This window comes from Lepisma saccharinum, chromosome 3 (assembly GCF_977018435.1).
Source record: "Lepisma saccharinum chromosome 3, izLepSacc3.1, whole genome shotgun sequence".
NCBI classification, from domain to species: domain Eukaryota; kingdom Metazoa; phylum Arthropoda; class Insecta; order Zygentoma; family Lepismatidae; genus Lepisma; species Lepisma saccharinum.
In genome coordinates, this window is record NC_139231.1 from 47,725,018 (window position 1) to 47,750,880 (window position 25,863).

A 25,863-nucleotide genomic window follows, 5' to 3' on the forward strand; every position below is an offset into this window, starting at 1 on the left:
ACTTTTGTGGGAATGTCACCTTTGATTAATTGTGATTGTCCAAGCCGCCTTCATGAGGGGGCTTTGAAATTCAAAAGGAAATAGAATGGAGAGAAGACGTGGATGAGGAATGGGGATTTTGCATATATTTGGGGGAAAGGTGAAAAGAGAAATAGACCGGGGAAAACTTGAAAAGAAACTATTTAAGAGAGGGGGGGGGATACGTGTTGCTGAAAGACAGAGCATGAAAAAAGGACGTTGTCAAAGAGGGAGAAAATTAAAGAAAAATGCCGAAAGGAAAAATGCAAAATTAAAACTTGTCTTTTGACGGAGATTTCAATATTGGGGAATTAGTCTCTCCAATTCTATGATGGGGGGATTTGTCCATCTATGGCTGGTAAAAAGAATGAGGGTGTGGTGAAAGAACGTTAGAGTGGATGGAAAGTTTTGTCGGGGGTGGTTTGTTTCCAAAACTGCCGGAGCTGATTTTGCAGTGGTTTGTGAACACCTCTACCTCTAAATAAACAATGTGCCCAAAAACTTAGCATTTTTTTTCATAGTTTTGAACGCCGGAGGTAAGCAGGGATCAAACGTATGTTCCTTTGAGACTTGTCGTTTGTAAGTACTATATTTTTATATTTGAAGTAACAGAATTATTATTTTTTTCAAATAAGTAAACTTAAATAATTCATTTTGCAAACTTGTATCTGTAAAGGAATTTACATTTGGTAGACATGTCACTGTAAAGGAATTTACTTTTTTCAGATAGACAATTGTATATCAGAATGTTTCACATAAACAACTGCAATGAGTATTTTTCAGATAAATGTGAACTGAATTGCTTTTTTCAGTGACAAACTGAATTTCTCAAGTAAATATAACTGAATGTTGTGTTTTTTTTTCAAAAATTTACGTATACGCAGAAGTATTAGAAAATGTATATATATAAAAATGGATTTGTGTGTGTATATATGTATGTTTGTTCTGGCATAACTCTCGAACGCCTGGAGCAATTTCAACCAAACTTGGTACACATATGACTTAAAATCTGGAAAGAGATACTGTGGGGATAAGACACCCCTAGCACCCCTAGGGATGAGGATAGGAAGGGGTGACATGTGAAAATATTCGAAAACGACCGATATTAGTGTGGAATCCATAGCTTTCGGGGTCGCTAAGATGAATAGTGACACTCCCAATGCCGTTCAACAAGTTCATTTTACACTATAGTTAAAATTCATTATTTTCCTGTCTAATAGAAGATTGGTATAAATAAATACCCGGGCAACGATAGAATGTATTAAATACAGATGATTATTGTATGAGACTAATTCGCTCCTATTTCCTGTGTGAGAAAAGAATCATAGTTCATATTTGAAATAGAAATAAAACTTTAAAATGAGATAATATAGAGTCCCTTTACTCGACTCTGCGGCACATTGTGGTTCGGATCCCACTTTAAACTGTAGGTCCAGTTCCGATTAGCCTTACTGTGCATAAAGTGAACTTCAAACACCAAATCAATCAATCGACTCTGCGGCAAATAAATATGATTGCATAACCACCAAGGATGAAACATTCTATTGGGTTGACAGTTTTAGAAAATAATTCTAGTTTAGTTTCCTATTTTCGGACAAATTGATTTAGTTTATTTTACTTGCTTTTCTGCCAGTTTTGGTTAATAAAGAATATGAGGATGAATGGTGATAAAATGGATGAAGGGACAATCACAAATATATAGGGACAACCCAAACCCTACATAGGATTAGTTGCAGGCCCAGGCGCCAGAGCCTCGTTAGTCTGCAAGATGCAGCCCAGGATGCTCTACGTGGAAGAGAGTATACATAGATAGCTCCGACACAGCATCATAACATTTTTTATACGGAGAGTAAATTCGATCCAGGAAGATACACAATGCTGATAGTAACGTTCAAACTGCTCTAAAACAAAAATCCTCACTCACATCGGAAGAGAATACAAACATGACCCAAACCACCGAGTTAATAGACCCTTAACCGCACTATCTTGTCCTGCCGGCGGACAGTGCTGGATCAAAGTAATTTGTCGAATTCGTTAATTGCTCGCCAAGGGGGGCGCTTTACATTCGCGCAGAGGCTCATGGCGCTGAATGTACAACACTGATAAAGTTTTTTTTTTTTTTGCACAAGTAACATAATTATGGTTGAATTTTGCAATGATTTGCTAGGTGATTAAAAAATTGTGCTTAATCTTTGCAAGGAAAACTCCCTTGCTGTTTACATTTTTTTGTGTTTAAATTCATTAATATTTGCTGTTTTAAGTTTTCAAATAATGTCTTGTCCTTTTTTATTTGCTTGGAATTTACAGACCTCCTGTTTGCAAAATTTAGCTTGAGTTTGCAAAGGCTTGTTTACTGCTGGAGAACGTGACTTATTGCTTGAAAACTTTGCTTCCTGTTTACGAACCGAGAATCAAAGAGAATCCACTATTGCAACTATACTACGTCCCAGAAGTCTGTGGAGCAACGCCGCGCATAACGGTAGAGAAGGGTAGAAGCGAGTAGGCGGAGCGAACAGTGCGCGCTGCTGCTAATGGCTGGTAGCTGCAGTCGTATTGCCACCTACATTCAATCTCTATTCCCCCACGTGTACATTGGTCGTGCCCTCTCGAGTCACTACTTGCGCAGAAGACTCGCTTTCGTTCGCTTGCTCCACAGACTACTGGTCAGAGTATAAGTGTAAAGAAATTCTCTATCAAAGCAGCATTGGGTAATTTTGTGCTAACCGACAGAAACGTTGCAGTTCTATGCATTAATCTGACCGGAATGCCTTGAAGAGGTTATTGTGCCCCTAGAACGCAGCCCGCATAGCAGTACGTCACTCGTCGGCGGACATAGCAGTGGCATTACTTCAGTATAAACGTTAGGGAATAAATGAGAAAATTGGAACGTACGAGTGTATGAAAATTAGATATAAGGAAATACAAAAGTCTAACGTATTCTGTTGTTTACATTATTCAATAAATATATATTGGGACATCTGATCTCTTTTCAGGTGGGATGGCTGAAAGCAGAAGACCAAACAATTCTCTCCCTTCACAATAAAGTGGTTACCCAGAATTCCCGAGTGAGTGTGACGCACGACAACCACAGGACGTGGAATCTTCACATACGGCAGGTGAAGGAGTCGGACCGCGGTTGCTACATGTGCCAAATCAACACAAGCATCATGAAGAAGCAGATAGGATGCGTCGACGTTCACGGTAAGTGGCCTTCGTTATTGATAAGCGCCGTTTGATCATGTAATAAATGTGTGCGTAGTGTAAGTGTTTTGTTTCTCCTGCCAGCCGAACGAGCGCTCGCTGCGCACAAATATGCGCAGTGCTAGCTTACCGTGGCAGTTGAACTATCGATGTTCTGCTGGGACAGTTACCGCTTGGAATGACTGGTTGCTAAACATCTCGTTATATTTATTTCTGCGATATAAAGAAACAATCATGTCCCACAGAATATAGAAACGAATAAACGAAAAGAATATTTTACCGCACGTGCTTTCATACGAGCCTTACAAGTATATTGACTTTAATAAATGCATTTACGTGAAATATTACGTAGTCAAAAACCATATTTTATTAGTTGACATGTGGTGATGTAGCTAGTGTATTTCTCTACCAACTTGGGGTTCAATTAACGGTTCAAATATCCGATCCCTGAACTAGATTTAATATGAAATTTGTATTTCCTGAGTCAAATATCCGATCCCTGAACTAGGTTTAATATCAAATTTGTTTTCCTGAGTCAAATATCCGATCCCTGAACTAGGTTTAATATCAAATTTGTATTTCCTGGGTCCAGGTGTTCTGATGAGAAGGATGATTTTGATTTGATTTGATTTAGTTTATTTTACTTCGCGTTTTGTGCCTCTTGGCTAATTTGCGAAGATGGGGATGAGTGATGAAATGATGAAATTGATGAATGGACATTCACAAACAACCAAGCCCGAGCGGGATTCGAACCCGGGACCCTTGGCGTTGCAGCGCGATGTGCTAACCACTTTTTTTTTATATTATATTTTGCAATTTATTACATTACATTTGCAATTTACATTTCAACTCATTGGGCAAGTAGACATTACAGTAAGAAAATTAGCATACAATCTATTTCTTTTACAGTCAGGTATCCTGTGGTATTCTTGATGGAGGTAATTTACAAATTGTATATTAAAATCTGGTTGCCGATATGTCGATAGGAAATAGTCATAGTGTCCTAAGAGTCATTGTACACTTTTACGTTTTGTTTTTTGGTAATAGGCAAAAGCTGGATATAAAAGAATATCTACAGAGATGTTATACACTGATGGTCGACAAATAGTACTCACAAGTTTCCTTATATAAAGCCATGATGTTTCTATTATTTGGCATTCACTCAGTCTATGGACTAAACTATCAGATACATTACATCTAGCACACATTGGCGTATTTATTAATTTAAGATCATAGAGTCTCTCTCCAGTGATTAATTTTTGATGGACAATTATATACCATGCTGATCGGATTCGTGATGTAAGATGGTGGGCCTGAATATTATTCCATATTTCTCTCCAATTCATTCTGGGAGTTTGCTCAATAATTTTACACTTTGGTTGTTCTAATTTGCATAGTCTGCGATATATTTCCGATGTCACTGGTATTGTTAATATCGGAGATTGTAATAGGGCATAACTAATATCCACTATTGTTGCCTTAAAATACCATAAAGTGTCTACCAGTCTAGTAATATCAATAGGAGCCTCTAGTGAAATATAGTCCAAAGCGCTTCTCAAAACTTTGCTTGTGAGGCTGAGTGGATGCTGAATCAATGTCTGCGTGTCAGCTTGAATACGTAAGGCCTGGCATTTGAGTTCTATATTCACAAGATTCATTCCTCCCTCGGCAAAAGGCAAACAAAGTAACACATGTTTCACCCTCAATATCTGACCATTCCAAATAAACCAATTTACTGCACTCTTAAGTTTATTTATATCTAACTTCCGTAGTGGGAGGATTTTTGCCATGTACCATACCTTTGAGAGTGCATATACCTGTACAAAGGTCACCCTTGACTGTAAACTAAGGCTGCGAAATTTATGTGTTTGTAATATAGCTTTAACCCCAGTTAATACTCTATCATAATTTAATTGGATCATACTTTGAATAGAGTGCGTATATATTATACCTAGTATACGTATCGTTTGTACAACCTTAAAATTACCTCGCTGCGAGTGAGAATGAACCAAATTTAAATTCAAAATTGACGATTTTTCTTGCTTTATTTTTAATCCCGACCATTTTCCAAATTTCTGTAATACTTGACATGTTTCATCAATATCAGACTGTTCATTTATTAATACAGTAATATCGTCAGCATACGCTAACACCTTAATGGTAGTAGAGTGTATGTTAATTCCTTGAACTTTTCGGCCTAATTCAGAAAGAATGTGTCTCAGTGCAATACAAAACGCTAACATTGACAAAGGATCTCCTTGTCTTACACCTTTATAAATATAGAGTTCTTTTGTCAGAAAACCATTTATTTGAATTTTTGCTGTTGCATGACTATAAAGACTTTTAAATACTGAAAGAAAATGTCCACGTATACCGTATCCCTAAAAAACGTTAAATAGACATTCATGATTTATCGAGTCAAAAGCACGTTCAAAGTCTAATGCTAATATAGCGTTTTCAGAATTTTTGTTCTGTAGTCTATAACATGTAATTACTTCACGTATCGTTTGTAAACCATTTGTGATTTTCTTATTTAAACCAAAAACATATTGATCTTCTCCTACTAATTTGTCGACATAAGGCATAAGTCTGCCAAGCATACATCGCGCCAATATTTTGTAATCCGTACAAAGGAGGGTGATGGGTCTATAATGACCAGCTTCGCTTGGTTTTGGACATTTTGGGATTAGAATTATAATACCTTTATTGGAAGATTTACCCATTTGATACTTGCTAAACACTGCATTTATCCAATCCGTTATTGTTTGACCCATCAATTTCCAAAAGGTTTGATAAAACTTATTGGGTATCCCATCCCAACCAGGAGCTGAAAATGATTGCCCTACCTTAACCGCTCGAAACACTTCCTCACTTGTATATTCTTTGTTTAAGTTTTCACTTTCTTCATCTGTAAAAAACCTCTGATTCGGATGCCAATGCATCCATTAAAGCTTCATTATGTGACGCTGGTTGGGAATATTGTTGCTTAAAATAATTATAAATGCAATTACGTATTTCAGGGGCTGAATTGATCTTTGTTCCCCATTATCAAATATTTCACTAATACATTGTATTTTAGAATTTTTTCTTTCATGAATTACATGGCTGATAGAGGCGTCCTCATCGTTGTCAAAATGAGGAAGTCTACTACGAATTTTGACCCCTTGACGCCTTTCTGCAGTCATTTTTAACAGTACAGCTTGTATACGTTTGACTTCAGTTTGCACTTTTTTCCCGTCTGTTGCTTGCTGAATTTGTTCACGCAACACCCTGTAGTAAAAATTATATTTATTTGTCCAATCTCTCGACCGTTCCTTACAGTAACTGATACAAAATCTTTTTATACCCGGTTTGAGAATATCCTCCCACCAGCGGATTATATCTATCCTCCTCAGACGGTGTGTTATCCATCTCGACCATTGGTCATTAAATGCTTGTTGGAATTTTTTCTCATTAAGAATTGAAGCATTTAATTTCCAACAACCGAACCCTCTAGGGACTATTGGAATGTCCACATTTATCATCATAATGACAGCACTGTGATCTGAAAAACATGTAGGTGTTATACTGATGGACTTTACGTACTGACGTAATGTGGGTGTTACATAAAATCTATCCAATCGGGATGCACAATTGTCACGTATATACGTCAAACACCTCTGCCCAAAACATTTGTCACTCCAGACATCTGTTAAGTTAGAGCCAGTTACTAATTTTTGCAATGAATTCGACGTGTTAAATCCAGGTCTTTGATCCTGCGGATACAATACACAATTGAAATCTCCCCCACATATTATGTGTTCTCTCCTGCCCTGCATTTCAACCGCAACTTCCTGCTCAAAAAACTCATCCCTTTGTTTTCTACACTGTGACCCGGATGGAGCATATATGTTATATATCCATACATTTGCAACTTTTGCTGATATGATTCTATTATTAGGATGACATACCACATTTGTGAGGGGAACCGTATTACGTGTTAACAAAGCTGTTCCTGTCGATTGGAAATTTGCATTATTATGAACTCTTATCGTTGGGGAAAAATTGAAATTCATTTGTCCACATTCTTGGAGAAATACAATATCTAATGATGCTTGTATAATAAAGTCCTCTAACGCCGCCTGTTTTGTAAGGGATTTCATTTTGTTTATATTTATCGTCGCAAAACGAAGGGTCGTCATCATAAATACTATGAACAAAATTTTTGGGATTGGGTATTCCCAATACTTATACTTCCACCTTTGCCCCATCTAAGAGTAATAGTTCTTACACTATTTTTATATACCCCTAATGTTATACACCAAAAATTAACAAACACACTAACAATATTATTTTAGTAGGGGGGAGGAAATACCCCTTCCCTTTGTATACCTTAATCCATAAATAACTACCACCACGCAATTCAATATCATTAACTTACTGACAGTCCATATAAAAATATTCACTCCAAATAATACTATTTTCTAATCTTAAAGTGATTACCTGTACCCAGTATTCACAAACTTTCATGGCCTATCGGACTTGGATCAATAACCATGTCTTGTACATTTGTTTTTACATGTCGCAATGATCGTCTTTTCGTCCGATTGCTGCCTGACGCTTTCCTTATAGACCGTGTTAAAAAGGTAAACATAAACATTGGCGAGGTCTTGCCCGGTCCCCCCGGAACTTCTGGTTTGGACCAGTCCCCGGTGTTGCCAGTGCAGATTCACCGGCATACGAAGTAAGAAATGGGCGTTTGTTTTCATCAGTTGTGCGACGATAGTCAAGAAAGGTATTTGTTAAAGTTCTACTATGAAGGGGTGGACGTCTAGAATCCGTCGGATGATATACTGCAGAGCAGATTATTAAAATATGACGTGTCTTTGTGGCCGCTAATTGTATAGCATACTACATACAAGTATCTCGTGTACACGCTCACGAACTCAAAACATACGAAAGTTTAGATATATTCATTTATTTTGTAAATGGAAAAGTGAGGGAAAGATAATTCTATAAAACTAGTGATATTATTATATTACAAATTATGCTTAAGTAAATCTTTGCCAACAAATCTGCAGAAGTAATCAAATGACACATAACAAATGCTAGCAAATATATGTGCTTTCAACGTCGCCTTTTCGCTTGAGGGATTTAGGGAAAAACCTATGATATGGCATGCCACTTTCACTTGCACGAATTTACTTCAAACAACAAGTGAGTTTTCACACTGAAGCGACAAGCGATACAGAAGCATTCGATCTAAAGCAAACCATTCACCAGTCACGCTTGCGAAAATAACAGGCCTGGGCAACACAATGCACGGTATTGATAAAACGGCCCATTCCGAGCGACAAGCGACACCTGCAATTTGTCGTCTCTCTTTAATTCGGAAGGTGTTGTTTATTTTTGAAAGTTGTTTTCCCAGAGACACGCATCGCTGCAGTCTGAAAGCTTCCTTTCGAAGCAATGCACGTGTCGCTTGAAGTGGACTCTTGTTTTCTCAGTACCATGCATCGTGTCGCCTCGGTCTGTTGTATTCGTATGCAAGGTGAATTGTTTCCTTTAGAGTAAAGGGGCTGTTGCTTGTCGCTTCGGTGTGTAATCTCCGTGCCACTTAAAAGTGAATCCTCAGTGATCAATGAATTGTTTCGAACCGAAGCGACACGCCAAGTTGCACGTGTCGCTCAGATTTCCAATGGTGTGTATTGTGCCGCCTGAGACTTGATCTCCCATGAACGGTAAATGCTTATTTATAGACTAAATGGGCCTGTGTCGCTTGTCACCTCGGTACGAACCACTGCTGTCGCGTGTCGCTCCGGTTTGAAACCTCACTAAGAGGCGTGCTTTTCACCACAACACAATACGCATACAAACGATCAACATGTTTGTAACAAAATGCAAGTCGTACAAATCCTTTCCGGGTACCAATCCTTTCTTCGTCCTGCTTGTATCAACAGGTTTCGTCTACGTCCTTCGGAAACCTACGAAGTGTTACTTAACTCAATAAATTTGTTCCCGATCGAACTGTACAACCATATGCTACACAGCTGACACCCTATTTCCTTGTAAAAGAAACTCCACTTTGCCCTTTCATATTAACGTTCATAGCACTGTAATGATAACCGGATGTTCGAGGGGGACCAGACGAGTGCGCATGCTCCGCAGTAGCTCCGCCTTTAACACCGTCTATACTCTTTGGTCGTTTTTGTGAGCCGGAAACCGAACGACCCGTACTACTTTGGACACTTCCACTTTCACTATCAGTTTCCGAATCTTTTTCCTGTTCAGCTTCTTGTCGGAAGTCCTTTTGCTTGGTCTGATTCTGCTTCCTCTCCTTCTTGCTCTGTAGCACTTCATCACTCGATTCCTCTTGCACTTTAGTTATGTCTTCTTGTCGTCTTAGTGGTCCACCCTTCTTCTGCTCCATAGTATCCAGGGACATTTCTTCACTTTGTCGCGTAAGTTGAACATTTAACACAGGTTATTTTGGTTGCTCTTGCATATTTTCTTCAGTTCCTTCCTTGGTCAAAGTTTGTTGATCATTCTTGTGAATATTTCTCTCTTCCTGTATATGTATTCCCTGTTGAAGCCCTTCTATCACCGTCAGTTGTGCTGATTCTTGACTCACATTTATATCTTCGTGTGTAGATGTAGACGGTGCAATTGCTTCGCTATAGGACCGAACTGCACGACCCATGACTTTGAACACTGTTGGTTTCCGTAAGTTACAATTAAACCGCATGTGATCACTACTACCACACCATTTATAAGTCGGGATTTTACCATTATATACTACATGTGCCGTATATTGGCCTATTTTCACATAGGAGGGAATTGGCTTCTTAATTGCCATCAAAACCTGACGCACCCCATTATGCACTTTGTACCTAAATTTGTCACTCCAAGTTTCTGCTTTCAATTCATCGATTGTCCCATATTCACTCAGTTTTTCACGAATTTGTCGTTCTGGCACTTCCAAAGAAGATTAAACACTCGAACCGGCTTCACAATTCGATTCGCATCACTCAGTTTCGCTTGTGTCACAGCTCCACTAGTATAATAAAAATTCACTTCACCAGTATTTTCTTCTAATATTTTTCTCATTTTTTCCAGGACGCACTAATTTCAAAAATACACATTTAATCGTCGTGGGAATTTGTATGGCTGCAATTTCATCCACACTCAGTTTGAATTTATCATGAATAAATTCATGTACTTCCAAAGGACTAGGTTTCAAAGTTCCCGTTTCAAAACTGATTTGTATCGTATTTTCGCGATCCATTCTATACTTTACTTTTGTCCAATTCTTCACTAGCACAGTTCCAACAGCACACCCTCTCCCACACGTACGTACCGATATCGCGCTGAACTTTCACTTTTCCTCAAAGCACAGAGGTCGTACAGCACGACCTACCTGTTCCGCGCTAGGCGCGAGACTGACCACTCGGCCACAGGGTCTGGCTGATGAGAAGGATGGACGATGGACGTAATGAATATGATTGGCCTCGAGAATCTAGATTTTCTTCTCTTTTACATAGTTTTGATTTTTTTTCTACAATATTTTGTTACATTTAGTTTTCTTTTAAGCTGTCTCTTATCTTCCTCACCCCACTTCTCTTTTCCTGCACTCTCACCAAAAACGCATAAAGTTTACTTTACACACACTTACACTATAAAGCATGATCCCTCATTTCGCTTCCTTCCCTAATAGCTTTCCCCCGCCGTTCTCTTACTTCTCCCAGGTATTTCCTCACTTGCGGCCCCGTTTCCTTTATCTTTATTCTGTCGTCTACCACTCCTATCACCTCCCTCCCTGTTAAGTTTTCATCCATTTGTCCCTTAGGTCACTCACATTTTGTTTTGTCTGTTTCAAAAAAAAAAATTAGATGGCAGCATTGACATACTAAACAAGTAGAGGTAGAAGTATTAGATGGTAGACAAACTGGAATTAATTTTAACATGGACTATTTAATGCGTACTAATGTAACTCACTTAAAAATGAATAAGAGAAGCTAATAGAAAGATTGAGAGAGATGTTATAATAAAGAAACTAGTAAGTTAACATCTAAGAAGAGGTATAGTTGGCACTAAAAATACGAACATGACGCTAACAATTGCCTCTAAAACAATATTCTTGTATTAATCCTTTAACAAACCACAGAAAACTAATTTTATTTTAAGTCTTTTTCTACCTCTCTAAGAATGAAAAATTAACTGATGAAGGAGATAATTAACAAATGTAATGACATGCTCATGACCAAAGTTCTGTGCGTAAAAATACTATTCTCATACATTACACATACATTGCGTTGTATTCAGGGGCGGCGCATCCCTTTTTCAAAACCAATTACTGTAAACTGTTCACAGAGGATAAAGTTTGGAAGAACCAAAAATGTTTTTTTGCAACCAAACTTTTCTTTAAACAGGCAACAAACAAATGATTACACTGGGGAACAGTGAAATTGCGGCACAGTGTTTGAGAGCTAATTTAGGGCCATTTCATGCTGCTGAATAATGATATAATAATATATTTCCTGAATTGGCTCTAATTTATGAAATAAATGCAACTAAACCAAAATGGCGGAAACATAAGACATACATATAAATGAACTTCCAACAACAATTTAATATTTCTTTTTGTGATTACAATCATTATTATAAAAATAAATTTATATAGGCCTATGATCAAAATAATTAAGAAAATATGTACACAATGAAGTAACAAACTATGTGAAACGTTTTCTATACGATTTCCTGCTGTATTGCTTTTTAGGACAATCCCTCTGTAAGTTCCAACAGTAGTCGGCCATCACGTGGCGATCCCACCGTCCCTGGTACCTTTCTTCCATTATCCTTATATCCTGATGGAACCTTTCTCCCCGTTCTTCACTAAAATCACCAAGGTTCTCAGGGAATCTGTCAATGTGGCTATGTAGAAAATGTATCTTCACACTCATATTAGCTCCCAATTTCTCAAAATTTTTCAACATATTTCCAACTATATCGGGGTACTTTTCTGCTCTGTGATTCCCCAAAAAGTTTTTGACGACGGACACAAAGCTCAGTCAGGCCTCATATTCGATGTAAGACATGTAAGTTGTAAAATTGGCATCATTTATGAGTGTACGGATTTGTGGTGGTCCGTCAAAGATTCCTGCCTTCAATTTTTCAATACTTAGTCCTGGAAAAGTGTGGCATATATATTTAAAACAATCACCACTTGTATCTAAGGCCTTGACAAACTGTTTTATCAACCCAAGTTTAATATGCAGTGGCGGAAGGATGATTTTGTCCCTATCTATCAGCGGTTCATGAATGATATTAGCTTTTCCCACTAATATTTTCCCTTGGGGGCCAAACTTTTATCGTCCACTGCTTTTCTCTAGCACGACTATCCCACAAACATAGGAAACAGGGATACTTTGTGTACCCACTTTGCTGTCCTAGTAAAAAAATCACCATCTTCAAATCCACACACACGAGCCACTTATGTTCAGCATATTCAATTTTTTTCTAAAACCATTTTTATGTTTTGGTATTATTCCTTAAGGTTTGTTGAGTGTCCGATATATTGCCTAGCAATGCTTCATAAGTTGCCTAGCAACAATTTACAAAGAAATAAATAAGTTTATTAGGGGAATTTCAGCCCATTATAAAATTTTGATATTACCGAGAAAAGCGTAGAGTAATTTTACCTCCTATATTTTCCATGGTGTGTTTATTTTTATAACTGGAGTCAATTCAACTAAACCAATCATACAATTGTCAATAACAGCTGTTTTGTGTGCTGAAACTGTTATTAAACTTTATGCCGCAAAATAAAATCTTGTTTTTGTTCCCCAGTGTTATTCACCACATGCACACGTGGTTTTTCAAAATTGAAGACTTTAGTAAATACAACCGTTTCTTGTTTTGTTGTTATAAAATACCTTAATCAAACGTGTTTTGTTAATTCAACCAAATCAGTATTCTCTTCGTTGTAGTGCCATCTGAGTTGTGATTTATGAATAGCATGTCGTCACATGGAACGTATAATACAAGTAGTATTATGTATTGAAGATAAACCTCAATTATTGCAAACTACAGATGCAAGCCATTGATACTAATTTCAAAGGGAAGCCACATTTACTTCTTTGTACGTGTTGTCAAAGCAAGTAAGGAAAAATAAATCAAGTCATAGACACAGTTTCATTGAGGTTTACTAAGTGTTGATTGCTATTTGATGTAGTGGCTAAAATATACGTGCATGTTACCTTTATTTTGGACAACGCACCCCCTAAATTTCATTTCGCAACCCCTCAGAACCCTTTGATGTTTAATCCTGGCGCCGCCGTTTGTTGTATTCTTAGGCATTAAGAACCAAAGATCTTATTATTTTTCTCTTTTTTCAGTTGGGATAAATTATGTGATATCTTAGGCTTTTCTGTGTGATAACACTTCTAACCTATTTTAACCAAAGGATGATAGATTGATTGATTGATTTGTTGTTTTAAGTCCACTTTATGCTCAGGAAGGCTAATCGGGACTGGACCTACAGTTTAAAGTGGGATCCGAACCACTGTGCCATGTGCTTCCACCGGGTATCGAACCCGGGACCCCTTGATTACAAGGCGATAACGTTAGCACTACGCCATCCGGGAGGCCCTAACCAAAAGATGCCTCATGCACGACGAGTTATGGAGAATATCGGTTATGAATATCCTCGTAAATGTCGATTATACACATGTGCTCATGTTGGTGGGCTCCACTGCTCTGAGTAACATATCTCCATACCTGTCATAACTGGATGGAAACACTCGCTACATTAATCACCGAGGAACAGCAATTGTGAGAGGAATAAAGTCAAAATTTGAATGTAAAAAATCAATTTCAGGAACATGTTACATATTTTTCTATATAGTTATTTGAAATTCTCAGCTTTTGTGGTTTACATGAAAGTTGATTGCTACATACATTGAATTTCACTTAAATGTGGAAATTGGTCTCCGAGATAACAAAATGATGCTTCAGTATGTATTTTTGCCGAGTTGAATTATGATCAAGTCTTTACTTACTTGAGGAAACATGCCGAAATAGCAGTCAACCCACTTTTAACTCCCTCCATAAGAAGATAACAAAATTTCATCGAACGCTTCTGGTCTCTCAGACACTGATAAAGAGTTGTTGCGTAGTGGTTACATATAACAGAGGTAGGGACGTGAAGTTTTAGTTTTAACGATAACACCGACAAGTTGAGGAAAGCAAAGTAAAGGTATTTAAAATGCATTTGGGTAGGTAAAAGAGGCAAGTTTTGGGTATTTCGTAATCACGAAATAACGCGAATTATGCCATTTTTCAGAATAACCTAATTTTTAATTGAAATATTCAATATAAACTGGGGAGAACACTTCTTTTGTTAAAAAAGAAAACACTACCTGAAGCGCTATTCTGTTATTTGTAGTGTAGCTGCTAAAAGTTCGATTCAAAAGAGATTATCAAGCTTTTTATTACAGTTTGGCGCAGATATGACTGACAATGTTTAACCATAGACAATCGAACCTAATACATTTGTCTGTGGTTAAACTTCGTCCTGAAATAGAATTCGCTTGGGGGAGAACTTTCCAGAAGGGAAATTTCGTAGGAACGGGAAATATTTTCAGGGATAAGCACCTGTTGTGTTTCGAGGGGGGATGTGCGTGTATGTGTGTGTACACAAAGCGGTATTTTGAGGTCGCAGAGGTTTTTTTTGGCATTCTTAGGGAAATGTTTTGTGTATGATTGTGTTCAAAGATTTGGATGTTATCAATAAACATTTCATATTTAGTGGCTGATAAGATGAAATACACTGCTCAAAATAATTAGAGGATCAGGCAAAAATAAGTAGGGGATCAGACCAGATGTGTTGTCAGCGCCTGTGTGAGCTACAATCAGCTGCTAAAGCCCCGTAAACGAAAGTTCGAGTGCCTTAAACATGACGTAACCTTTGCACTGGTGATAACAAGGGGTAGAGGAGAGGAGTGTGTGCGTGCTGGAGTTGTATGCTAGTCATCTCTGGTTTGCGATACAGTTCAGTTGGGGAAGATGAGAAAGGCAATGTCGCACCAACGTGATTTACCGGAAGCTATGGCTTGGAGAGCCATAGGAAGGATTGAAGCTGGGTAGTCACAACGCCAGATAGCACATGCCATTGGAGTGTCGCAAAGTGTGATTTCCAGACTATGGAATCGTTTTGAAACAACAGGAAGTGTTCGCAGAAGACAAGGCCAAGGTCGTTCACGAGCAACAACATCGAGGGAGGACCGTTATCTGTTAATCGCAGCCCGTCGGAACAGGGGGCAGAATGCAACGCTACTGCAACGTGCTTGGCAAACAGCAACGGGACGCAGAGTGTCATCCCAAACTGTCCGTAATAGTCTTCATGAAGGTGGCCTCTATGCACGTAGGCCCATGGTGTGTGTTACATTAACGTTACAACACCGTATAGCCCGTAGAAACTGGGCGGAAGAACATCGTGGTGGGACATGCCGAATGGAGGTCCGTTCTGTTCTCTGATGAGTCGCGATTCAGTGTGGAACCTGACAGTCGACGTGTTCTCGTCTGAAGGGAACACGAAACAACTCAGCTTTTGTGCATGAACGCTCCCGATATGGTGGCGGTGGACTGATGGTGTGGACAGGAATCAGTATTGGTGGACATTCGGACCTGCACATCATCCGTGATGTCACCTTGACAGCTCGAGGGTATAGAGACAAGATCCTCCGACCTTACGTCGTGCCTTATGCTGGTGCCATTGGCAATTCTTTCCGTTTCATGGATGATAATGCTCGTCCACACCGAGCTGGGTTGGTGGACGACATGCTGGACCAGGAAGGTATCGAGCGTCTGCCCTGGCCAACTTGCTCCCCAGACTTAAATCCAATCGAGCACATCTGGGATGCACTAGGCCGACAAGTTGCAGCTCGATCAGCACCTCCCACAACTCGTGCAGAGCTGGAAATTGCCCTTCTGGCAGAGTGGCGACGTATCCCCAAACAGCTCATTGACCAGCTCATTGGTTCCATGCTACGCAGGTGTGCAGCAGTATTGACCGTTAGGGGAGGCCATACACCGTACTAGAGAAGAGTTGCTGTAATGTTTGTGTCTGTTTTTGTGCTTTTTTTGTGCTGTCCTACTGATGCTCTAATTGTGATATCGCGTCACATGTCATTAATGTAATTAACATCAGGTATGACAGCACTAACTAATCTCAGAATGAAATAAAGGATCTGGTATTAGTATGCCTACATGGGTTTTGATATCTGGTCTGATCCCCTACTTATTTTTGCCTGATCCCCTAATTATTTTGAGCAGTGTAGTTTTCCAAATGGAAGAAATTTTGTCATTTGTCACAAAGGTAAGTCATACAAAACAAAAATTAGTCTCAATTTTTAAAAACTAAAACAATGCTTAAGAAGGAACAGTAAAAATGCATGTAAAAATAACGCCGAATGTAAATTAATAACACCGAACTTTGCCCTAATCAGCGAAAAATAACAACGACATGCAGTAAAAAATAACATCAAAATTTGGGGAAAAATAAAACGAAAACTTAACGTCCCTAAACATAAGCGAGAGACCCGTTCATGAAGTCAGTACCAGGGAAACGTATTAGTGCCATATGAACGTGCGAATAAATGTCATTCTGAAACAGTTTATATTTTTCGAACTAAATATAAATATGTGTGTTCAGTTATTTTCAGGTTTTTCGGTTAAATTAAAAATGAAATTTGTCCAGCATTATAGACGCACATTTTCACATACATATAACCAATATTCCAAGATTCCTAGGGAGACATTTCTAAAAAATATATGATACATTTGCACAGTAAGATTTTACCTGTTGCCTACGAAATCTTAAAAAAACATTGTATTGTCATATTCATACTCAACATCATCGAATTATTGAAATTCAGGTAGTTTGGTTTTCGCACCTTTTGGCTGTAGACCAATGCAATCTGGAAACTGCACCCTAATAAAAATAATGAAATAATTTAAATAATAAAAGATGATATAAAAATATAAGAGCCGCGGTGGTCTAGTCGCTAAGGCGTCTGATTGTCACGCGGGTGACCCGGGTTCGATTCCCGGCGTGGGTGATCTAAGGTCTTTGTCGCCGCATAAAGCGGCTCTGGGGCTCACCCAGCCTCAAATCAATGAATACCTGGGGGCAACCCTGGTGGGTAAAGGCGGCTAAAGCGCGGTACGGATCCCATCACCTCCAAAATGGTCGAGATCGAGAATGTGTGGGGCTCTACGCCCACATCCATTGAATGTGCCTTCATGGAACGGTGCTATATGTATTGGGATATAAAATAATCTACACAAATAGTAAAACATAAGAACTATAGCATTTATATTACTATAGTCCTTGAGAGGGGTTACCTTACAGTCTGCAGATTCTTAAGTTCTTTTACACATTTTACAGGTGTTTATGTATTTTACACGTACTTTACACATCAAGCAGAAAAACGTTGTTGTTTTTTTTTGTTTGTTTTTTTAACCAGACCTGCTCATGGCACCAGGATTCGAACGTAATACTCCATGGCTTCGAGTTGGTTTGAGTTGGTGTTTTAAGTCCACTTTATGCACAGTAAGGCTAATCGGGACTGGACCTACAGTTTAAAGTGGAATCCGAACCACTTGTGCCTCCACCGGGTATCGAACCCGGGACCCCTTTATTACAAGGCGAGGACGCTACCACTGCGCCATCGGGGAGGCCCTACCATGGCTTCGACATTAGAGTGGCCATAACATATTAGTCTGCAACATTCCGGCAGCTACAGACGCTAGTAATCCTCATCCTCTCTTGCAAATAATCCCAGTAGCATGTTGTGGCGTGCAGAGAAAGCATATACAATTTTTAAACGTGTAGGAAGAGTCACCCACGGACTTCTGAAAAAATACTATTATATTTATTCTAGACGTAGAGCATTGCCGGAGGCTAGAACGATGAAATCAACAGCAGGGATACGCAAATAAAAACATCCGCTCCAGCTCGGTGTAATGGAGCTTCAAAGAGTTGGAACGGAGCTAATTAGCAGATATGTCCTCCCGGCTGTCTACCCAGCAGGCGCGTGAGCCAACCACGCTCTGTTCTTTGCCCGAGAGTTACGTCACACTCCAGCCGCCCAGGTCTTATGTGATTGCATCGATAGCATACGGAGGGTGTGGGGGGGGGAGAGAAGCAATGACAATTGTTTAAAGCAGTCAACAGAAGCTCAACGATCAGTGTGCTCCACTTTTGATCTCCCTACCTCGTCTCCAAATTCTCCTCCTTTCTCTCTCTCTCTCTCTCTCTCTCTCTCTGGCATAACCTGAGACTAGAAATCTCAGCGTTCTCCTTTCTACAGCGTAATTGTGAAGAGACGAGCGAGAAAGAAGTGGAAAAGGGCGGTGCGAAGACGAGAGGAAAGTTAAAGGAGTGTGCAATGTGAAATTGTGCTGTAGAAAGGAATTTTCTCCACGTGAACGGATGGCTGGAGATTCTGCTCTCCGGAGCAAGGATAACAACTGGAAATAGATAACAACTCTCGGCACCTTTGCCTATGAACTTGCAGACAATCAGCACGGAGAACGCGCAAAACAAAAGACGAAAGAGGGAAATTAAGGGAAAAGACAAAGAAGTTAGCAAGAGAACGAAGATCCCTTCCTCTCCCACTTTTCCAATAAACCCTTTTTCCAGTTTCGAGTGTTCGGAGGTTTCCTTCCCCCTCCTCCTTCCCCCATCTTCCAAAGCAGCTTAGAAGAGTAATAAACAAAACTTGGTAATTGCAACTTGAAATGAAGATAAGAAATTTTTTTCTGTTCTCATCTTACAGTAAATAAAAAAGTGTTGTAGTGTGCATCACATCACAGCGTTTACTTTCTGTCGCAAAACGCGTGGGAAATAAAACGTCGCGACTTTGTTTCGATAGCTTCGAGGCTATTACTAATACATCTGGCTATGGTTAGTCAACCAACCTATCTTTTTGTACGATAAATTTAAAATATTGCATTGACTGAATAACAGTCAGTTGTCTGGTACTATCCTCTGACATGACCAATGTTGCCAGTACACCTCGTAATTTTGAAAAACACACACTTTTATGAATGCCATAATTAAACCCTTAAATCATCCTGTAATTAACGAAATGCGTAAACATTCGTCGTTCTTTCATCAGTTCGATAAATAACCACTATATACATGAAAAATTATTGCAAGCTACTCTATAGCTGTCTTTTATTCGTGTTAGTTTTTACTTTGTGCAAACACTTTTTTACACCTTAGTAATTTTAGTAACAGTTTGATATCTGGAAAACACATTTCTTCAATTTTAGAGGAGAAACTACTTACGGAAATGAGTTTCTGTGGCATTTTCAAAGTTCGTGGAGGTATTTTCTTTCATCGTTGAATTTATTGGACCAGGAATTCATGTATTTTCGAAGAGAAATATATCTCCGACGCACAATTGCCGTTCTTCCTTTACGTGGACCGGATGTTCCTTCCTTTTTTATAACGTAACCCCCTGTCAGTGTTTCCAACCACGCCGTTGTTTTGCAAGAAGTGAAGGTGATTTTTTTTAAAAGCTGTATCGCATTGTTTTACGAACAAAATTTTGACTATCTTTGCTTAACCTAACCGAACCTTGCCGGAAATGGTTTTTGGGGCTATCCGTCAATGGTTCGTGGTGCTATCCATCAATGGTTTTTGGGGCTATTCATGTATTTTTGGGTTACGAAGGTTGGAAACACTGCATACCCATATGATCCACGACGCGTAAAACTGTGCATGTTTCTATCGCCTTTTGCACAAAAATTACGTAGGGCTACGTTCAAAATCTCGTTCAACCTCCACGGGTTAATCAGTGTTGATAAGTCAGAAATGAACTATCAGAGTGACGTATAAAACATTAGACATGCGTAACAAGATAATATGTTGACCAAGAAATAAAGCAGGTAACGAACAAACCTGACGCATATTTAAAAAATCAACAAAATTTGAATTTTATTGTGGATACAATATAGTCGATGCTGGTGCAAGCAGATTGTTATGGGATGTAGTCGACCCTGACGGTCCAAATGGCATAGTTGTGCCAAACTATACTGCTGTACGTTTACCATCAGCAAAGACCACACCTCTGCTCATGAACAGAGTAAGATAAGGACTGGGGCACTTCAGGCATGTGCTTCAGGTATGGTACTCTGAATTTAGTGGCCTTTCTCTGCAATAGTGTGTAATCACAATTTCAACATATTTGATTCATTTCTAGTTGATCCATTTTATTAAACTTTTTGTTTATTACTTCTTGTTCGTACATGAGCAATTAGTTAAAATTGAAAGCTTCCAATCGAAGTTAAAAGTTAATGCTACCAAACGTTTACGAACTCACAAAATGCCTCATGATCTTGCTTGTAAGTGTATACTTAATACTGTGTCTGACTCCACTAGATGAGCAAAATGGCAGATTATGGTCCTTATAAGGTCCATAGTACCGAGGATATTAAGGAACATGCTTTACCTTTAGTAATAGATGATGCTAGAATAAAATACTGTAAACCTTAAAAAAACGCATTGGAGAGAAATAGTTTTAGATAGTGCACTCTTACTTGCTTTCTGTAAAACTTTCAAAACTTGAGATAAATGCGGGATTTAGATGAAGCTCTCTTGTTGATTCCTATAAAACTTTTAAACATGAAGCTCTGTTGTTGATTGTAAAGCTTTAAACTTGAAACTAATAGGAGACTTAGATGGTGCATTCTTGTCGATTGTTAAAAACTTTTCAAGCAGGAGATTTAGATGGTTCATTGTTGTTGATTGTTGTAAAACTTTTAAACATGAAGCTCTCTTGTTGATTGTAAAGCTGTAAACTTGAGACTAATAGGAGACTTAGATGGTGCATTCTTGTCGATTGTTAAAAACTTTTCAAGCAGGAGATTTAGATGGTGCATTGTTGTTGATTGTTGTAAAACTTTTAAACATGAATCTCTCTTGTTGATTGTAAAGCTGTAAACTTGAGACTAATAGGAGACTTAGATGGTGCATTCTTGTTGATTGTTAAAAATTCTTAAAGCAGGAGATTTAGACGGTGCATTTTTGTTGATTGTTGTAAAACATTTAAACCTGAAACTAATACCAGATTTATATTATGCATTCTTGTTGATTGCTATAGAACTTGTAAACCTGAGAATAGGAGATTTAGGTGATACATTCTTGTTGATTGCTGTAACTTTTTAAACCTGAAACAAATAGGAGATTAAGCTGGTGCTCTCTTGTTGATTATTGTTAAACTTTTAAACCTGCATGTAATAGGTGCTTTAGACAGTGGGTTCTTATTGAGTGTTGAAAAATTTTGAAGGAAGAGACTAAAAAGCAGTGAAACTTTTAAAACTGGAAATAAAAATTTAAATGCACTCTTGCTTGGTTTCCAGGGGTAAAATAACAGAAATAAAAGCTAGATCCAGCGTTCCTTGCTCCGCTTTTTGAACCCGATTTCACCCTGGCTCGCTTTCCTGTTTATCACGTACCAAAGTTTGATATATGGACGCTACACCGTCGGCTGGGGCAGTAGGGACCTGGGAACCCCGGGCGACCGATAATTCAGAATCATTATCAAAATCAATTCCTGGCGAAAATTTTCGCCTTCCATTTTTTTTCTACCCAGGACCACTGGAGGAGTCGCCCCTTTCCCTTGACTTAGGTGCGAGGGCGCGGCAATTCCAAACACGAAGGCTAGAATGCCGTATTACTTAATCTTGCACCAGCTGCTCCAAAGGCCTGGTGTTCCAGCAGAGGAGAAATGGGCTGGAAGAAATCTTAAAGTGGGGGAGGGTAGGGGGGACTGCGGAAACAGTGCGGAGGGGAGGAAAGAGAGGAAAGGAAATCGTACCAGAAAGCTTTCGTTATGAAATATGATGCCTACTATGTCTTTCGCGGCATATCTTTTCTCTTTCTCGCCCTCACTTTTCTGGGGGTAAATGTATGCATCTGTAGGTTGCCCTCGTCCTCCGTGAGATGACGCGGGGATGCTGAGATCCTGAGCCTAATGCTGTCTGAGTGCCCAAAGGGTCGTAAAGATCCGACTCGAAGATATGTGTGTGTCCTGTGTCATTTCTCTCTCTCTTTTTCTCTCTCTCTCTCTCTCTCTCACACACACACACAAGTTCAGAACATAAACTGCAGTTTATACAACCTTCTCTTCCGTTATTCTTTCTTGTTTATTCCGCGATATGCACTTGGACAAGAAAAAAAAATATTTGTCATTCTTTCCATGAGAGGATCATGTTTAGCAAAACTTCCGCGAACTTAGGGATTCCTCAAAGAGAGCGTGCATTTGAAATGAAGATAGTGAGTCAAGAAAAAGGCAAAGCAAAGCAAACACGATGCAAAGACTTCCGAACACTACGTACAAAATATTCAGATAAAATATACCCTACCTTACAATAAAGTCATGCGAAAAGCTTCCCGTGCATATAACGAAGTCAGGCGAAATGTATTCAGCAAAGATAACAAAGTCAGGCGTAATGTATTCGGTGAAGATAACAAAGTCAGGGGAAATGTATTCCGTGCACATAACAAAGTCAAGCGAAATGTATTCAGCGCAGAACAAAGTCAAGCGAAATATATAGACACGCAGGTAAAAAAAAATCAGGATTCCGTGCAGACAAAGTCAGACTAAATTTATGCCTGAATCACACGAGGCTAGATTCCTGCTGAATTTTCCAGTTCGACTTGGACTAGTTGTGTGGCACTACTTTAGTTTACCTGCTAGTTTTCGACTTATACGATACTTGTTACTTGTTGCATGTTGTCGGCATACTTTTGATCCCACAAGGCATTGCTCACAGCAGGAAAATTAAAATGATGAGCGATTTGAAGAACGTAGTAGGAGAATAGTTACTGCTGTTATTAAAAATTAAAAGAATTAAAAGTGATGTATGGGCTACAAATTGGTTCGAGAGATCGGCTCGTCGACCAGCGAACAAAGCTACCAACACTCGGAAACCACAGACAAAAAACTTTCCCTTGCCAAACTCACAGATTATCTTCATATGGCCAAACTTTCGCTCTGATTGACTGTTCCACAGAATCTAGGAGAGAAAGGCAGTTGCAATTAAAACACGGTCTGGTCCTCAAAACCAGTCTAGCAGCCAGCCTTGCAGCCATCATTTCCAGCCAGGTAGCCAGTCCAGCGCCAACTAGGGCATTAATAGCCTCCATCATCAGAAAAAAATTGAAATATGTTGAAAAATATTAAATAAAAGTAAATTATAACCACCAATTAAAAAAATAAAAGGACATTCCTATAGTTCGTATATTAATTACTGTTGTAGTAAATCCATTTGCATGTGATTTGGCCTTTATTTAGCGCAAGTAACGAAGTCAGGCGACATGTATTCTGGTGAGATAAGGAAGCGAGACGAAATGCAATCCATACTTCAAGTCTGACGAAATGTATTCAGTGCCCACGTAGATAGGGTAATCCCACATAGCGCATGCGCCGCCGTGTGTTAAGAAAGTTACAGCATTTACCATTTGGGTAGATCTACAATGAATGCAAGCACAACATGATGGCACATTCGGAGGCGCCGCAAACGGAGAAGTTTCTTCCCTATTAGCCTCCAGACTTTTCGAATGGAAATCCCACTAACTGTTTCCGTACGTTACGGCGAGGCACACTGTAGTGGGCGTTAGGAAATTTGATTTCAACGGAAACAGCCGGCCTCCGTGGCGGAGTGGTTAGCCAGCGCGCTACGACATCAGAGCTTCCGGGTTCGAATCTCGGCCTGGTCATGGGTGTTCTTTGCGAGTGTCCCTTCATCATATCATCACTCATCCTAATCTTCAAGTTTAGCTAAAATTGGCAGAAATGCAAAGTAAAATCAGTTAATCACTCACAGAAAAAAGACAACGCAAATTTTCTTCTCTACGGCGTGGTCCGAACAGAGGTGGTCATTTTCATTCACCCTCCCTCACCCTCACAACTCGGTCTCGCACTTACCCTCACACACCCTCACCCTCACAACTCGGTCTCGCACTTACCCTCACACACCCTCACCCTCACGACTCACCTATCGTCCTCACCCTCACGGATCGACTTGCCCTCACCCTAACAAATGCACACACCCTCACGACTAGCCTTTCGCCCTCACCCTCACAAGCCCTCACCTTCACGGATCGACCTGACAAGTCTTCGGAGGGTGAGGGTGAGGTCTGCCCTCATGAGGTCGCCCTCCGGAGGGTGACCACCTCTGGGTCCGAGGCACCCTTGTTGGCGATATACTTTATTAAGTAAGGATTGATTGATTGATTTGGTTTATTTTACTTCACTTTTCTGCCACTTTTGGCTAATCGCGAAGATGAGGACGAGAAATGAAATTTACGAAGGGCCACACAAAGAACATCCATGCCCAGGCCGAGATTCGAACACGGGACCCTGGCGTCGCAGTGTACTACATTAGCCGCTCTGCCATGGAGGCCGACAAGTAAAGAGAAATGTATTTCGTGTACATAACAAAGGTAAGTGAAATGTATGCACCAAAGACTAACGAACGAATGGTGTGACTATCAAAATATGGACTAGGGACACGAAGGCAGTGTTTCAAACGACGAGTAGGAAAAAAATGCTTTATTTCAAACGATGAATATATAAAAAAATACCGTGTTTCAAACGACGAATAGGAAAAATGAATGCCTTGTTTCAAACGATGACTAGGGAAGAGAATGCTGAGTTTCAAAGAAAGAAAAGCGAAGACAGTGCTGTGCAGCAAAGGAATAGAACTATACAGAAATAATATCTGCACTGCAAAACAAACTTCTAAAATTAGTTTCATATTTCAGATATTTTCTGTGAATTCTGTCGTGCTTATTCCAACTTCTTTTCCAGAAAAATTGTTGCCGCTTACGCTTCTGTTGGACATTGATTTTGAGCTTACTCTTTTATCACTTTTAGTTTTTAATCGGTTTTCACCTTCATAAGGTTTTCTGGTTGAAAAAGACTAGAAACCAGCTTCATTGTAAAGAGGATGTAAGGAGAAGACAGCAGGGAAAGAGATAGAATTTTATGTGAATTCATTTTCAAACTTGGTTCCTTTTTTTTCCTTTAACCATTCTTTTTCGAATTACAATTCCTCCGGGATCGTTTAAAAACTGGAAATCCTTATATGAGAACGGAGAGGAGGTAGTGTGACCGCTTCACGTAGGTGAATTATGAAGGACTTTAATTACAAAACCTTCTCTTTGTGTGCCCCGTTTTCTTTCTCTCTCTCTCTCTGCCCCGGTTTTCTTCCAGGCACTGCTTTTTGAAAACTAACGGCGCTGTGAGCCTTGGAAATGTTTGTTTATTGCGTAATTACATTCCGTAGCCGCCGGGAAGACATCCTTGCCTGCGAGAAATGACCCTAAATTAGATCCTCCATTTTTGCAAATCACGTGGTCTGTGTTTCTCTGGCTTCTTGCTGCCCGACTTAAGATAACAAGGTTAGTCTTTGCATTGTTACTGACGTTGTTGAATGGGCGTTGCAACCGAGGTTCCTTTACTCGGTTGCACGGTTTCTTATCAGATGGTTGCTTTCTCCACTTTTATACATATGCGCACGAGGTGTGAACAAAATTATATTTTCAAAGTGCCTATATAAACTAATCGGAACTGGACCTAGTGTTAAAAG

At 39.3% G+C, this 25,863-nt stretch overlaps 1 protein-coding gene across 1 annotated transcript in view; it reads left to right on the forward strand.

Moving 5' to 3' along the window:
* The window catches only part of LOC145985778 (lachesin-like), a 423,684-nt gene that overhangs the window by 214,075 nt on the left and 183,746 nt on the right, over window positions 1-25,863 (forward strand). Inside the window, exon 3 of the mRNA XM_083119859.1 lies at window positions 3,012-3,219. Within this exon, the coding sequence (XP_082975985.1) occupies window positions 3,012-3,219 (208 nt within the window). The remainder of the gene's footprint in view (window positions 1-3,011; window positions 3,220-25,863) is intronic.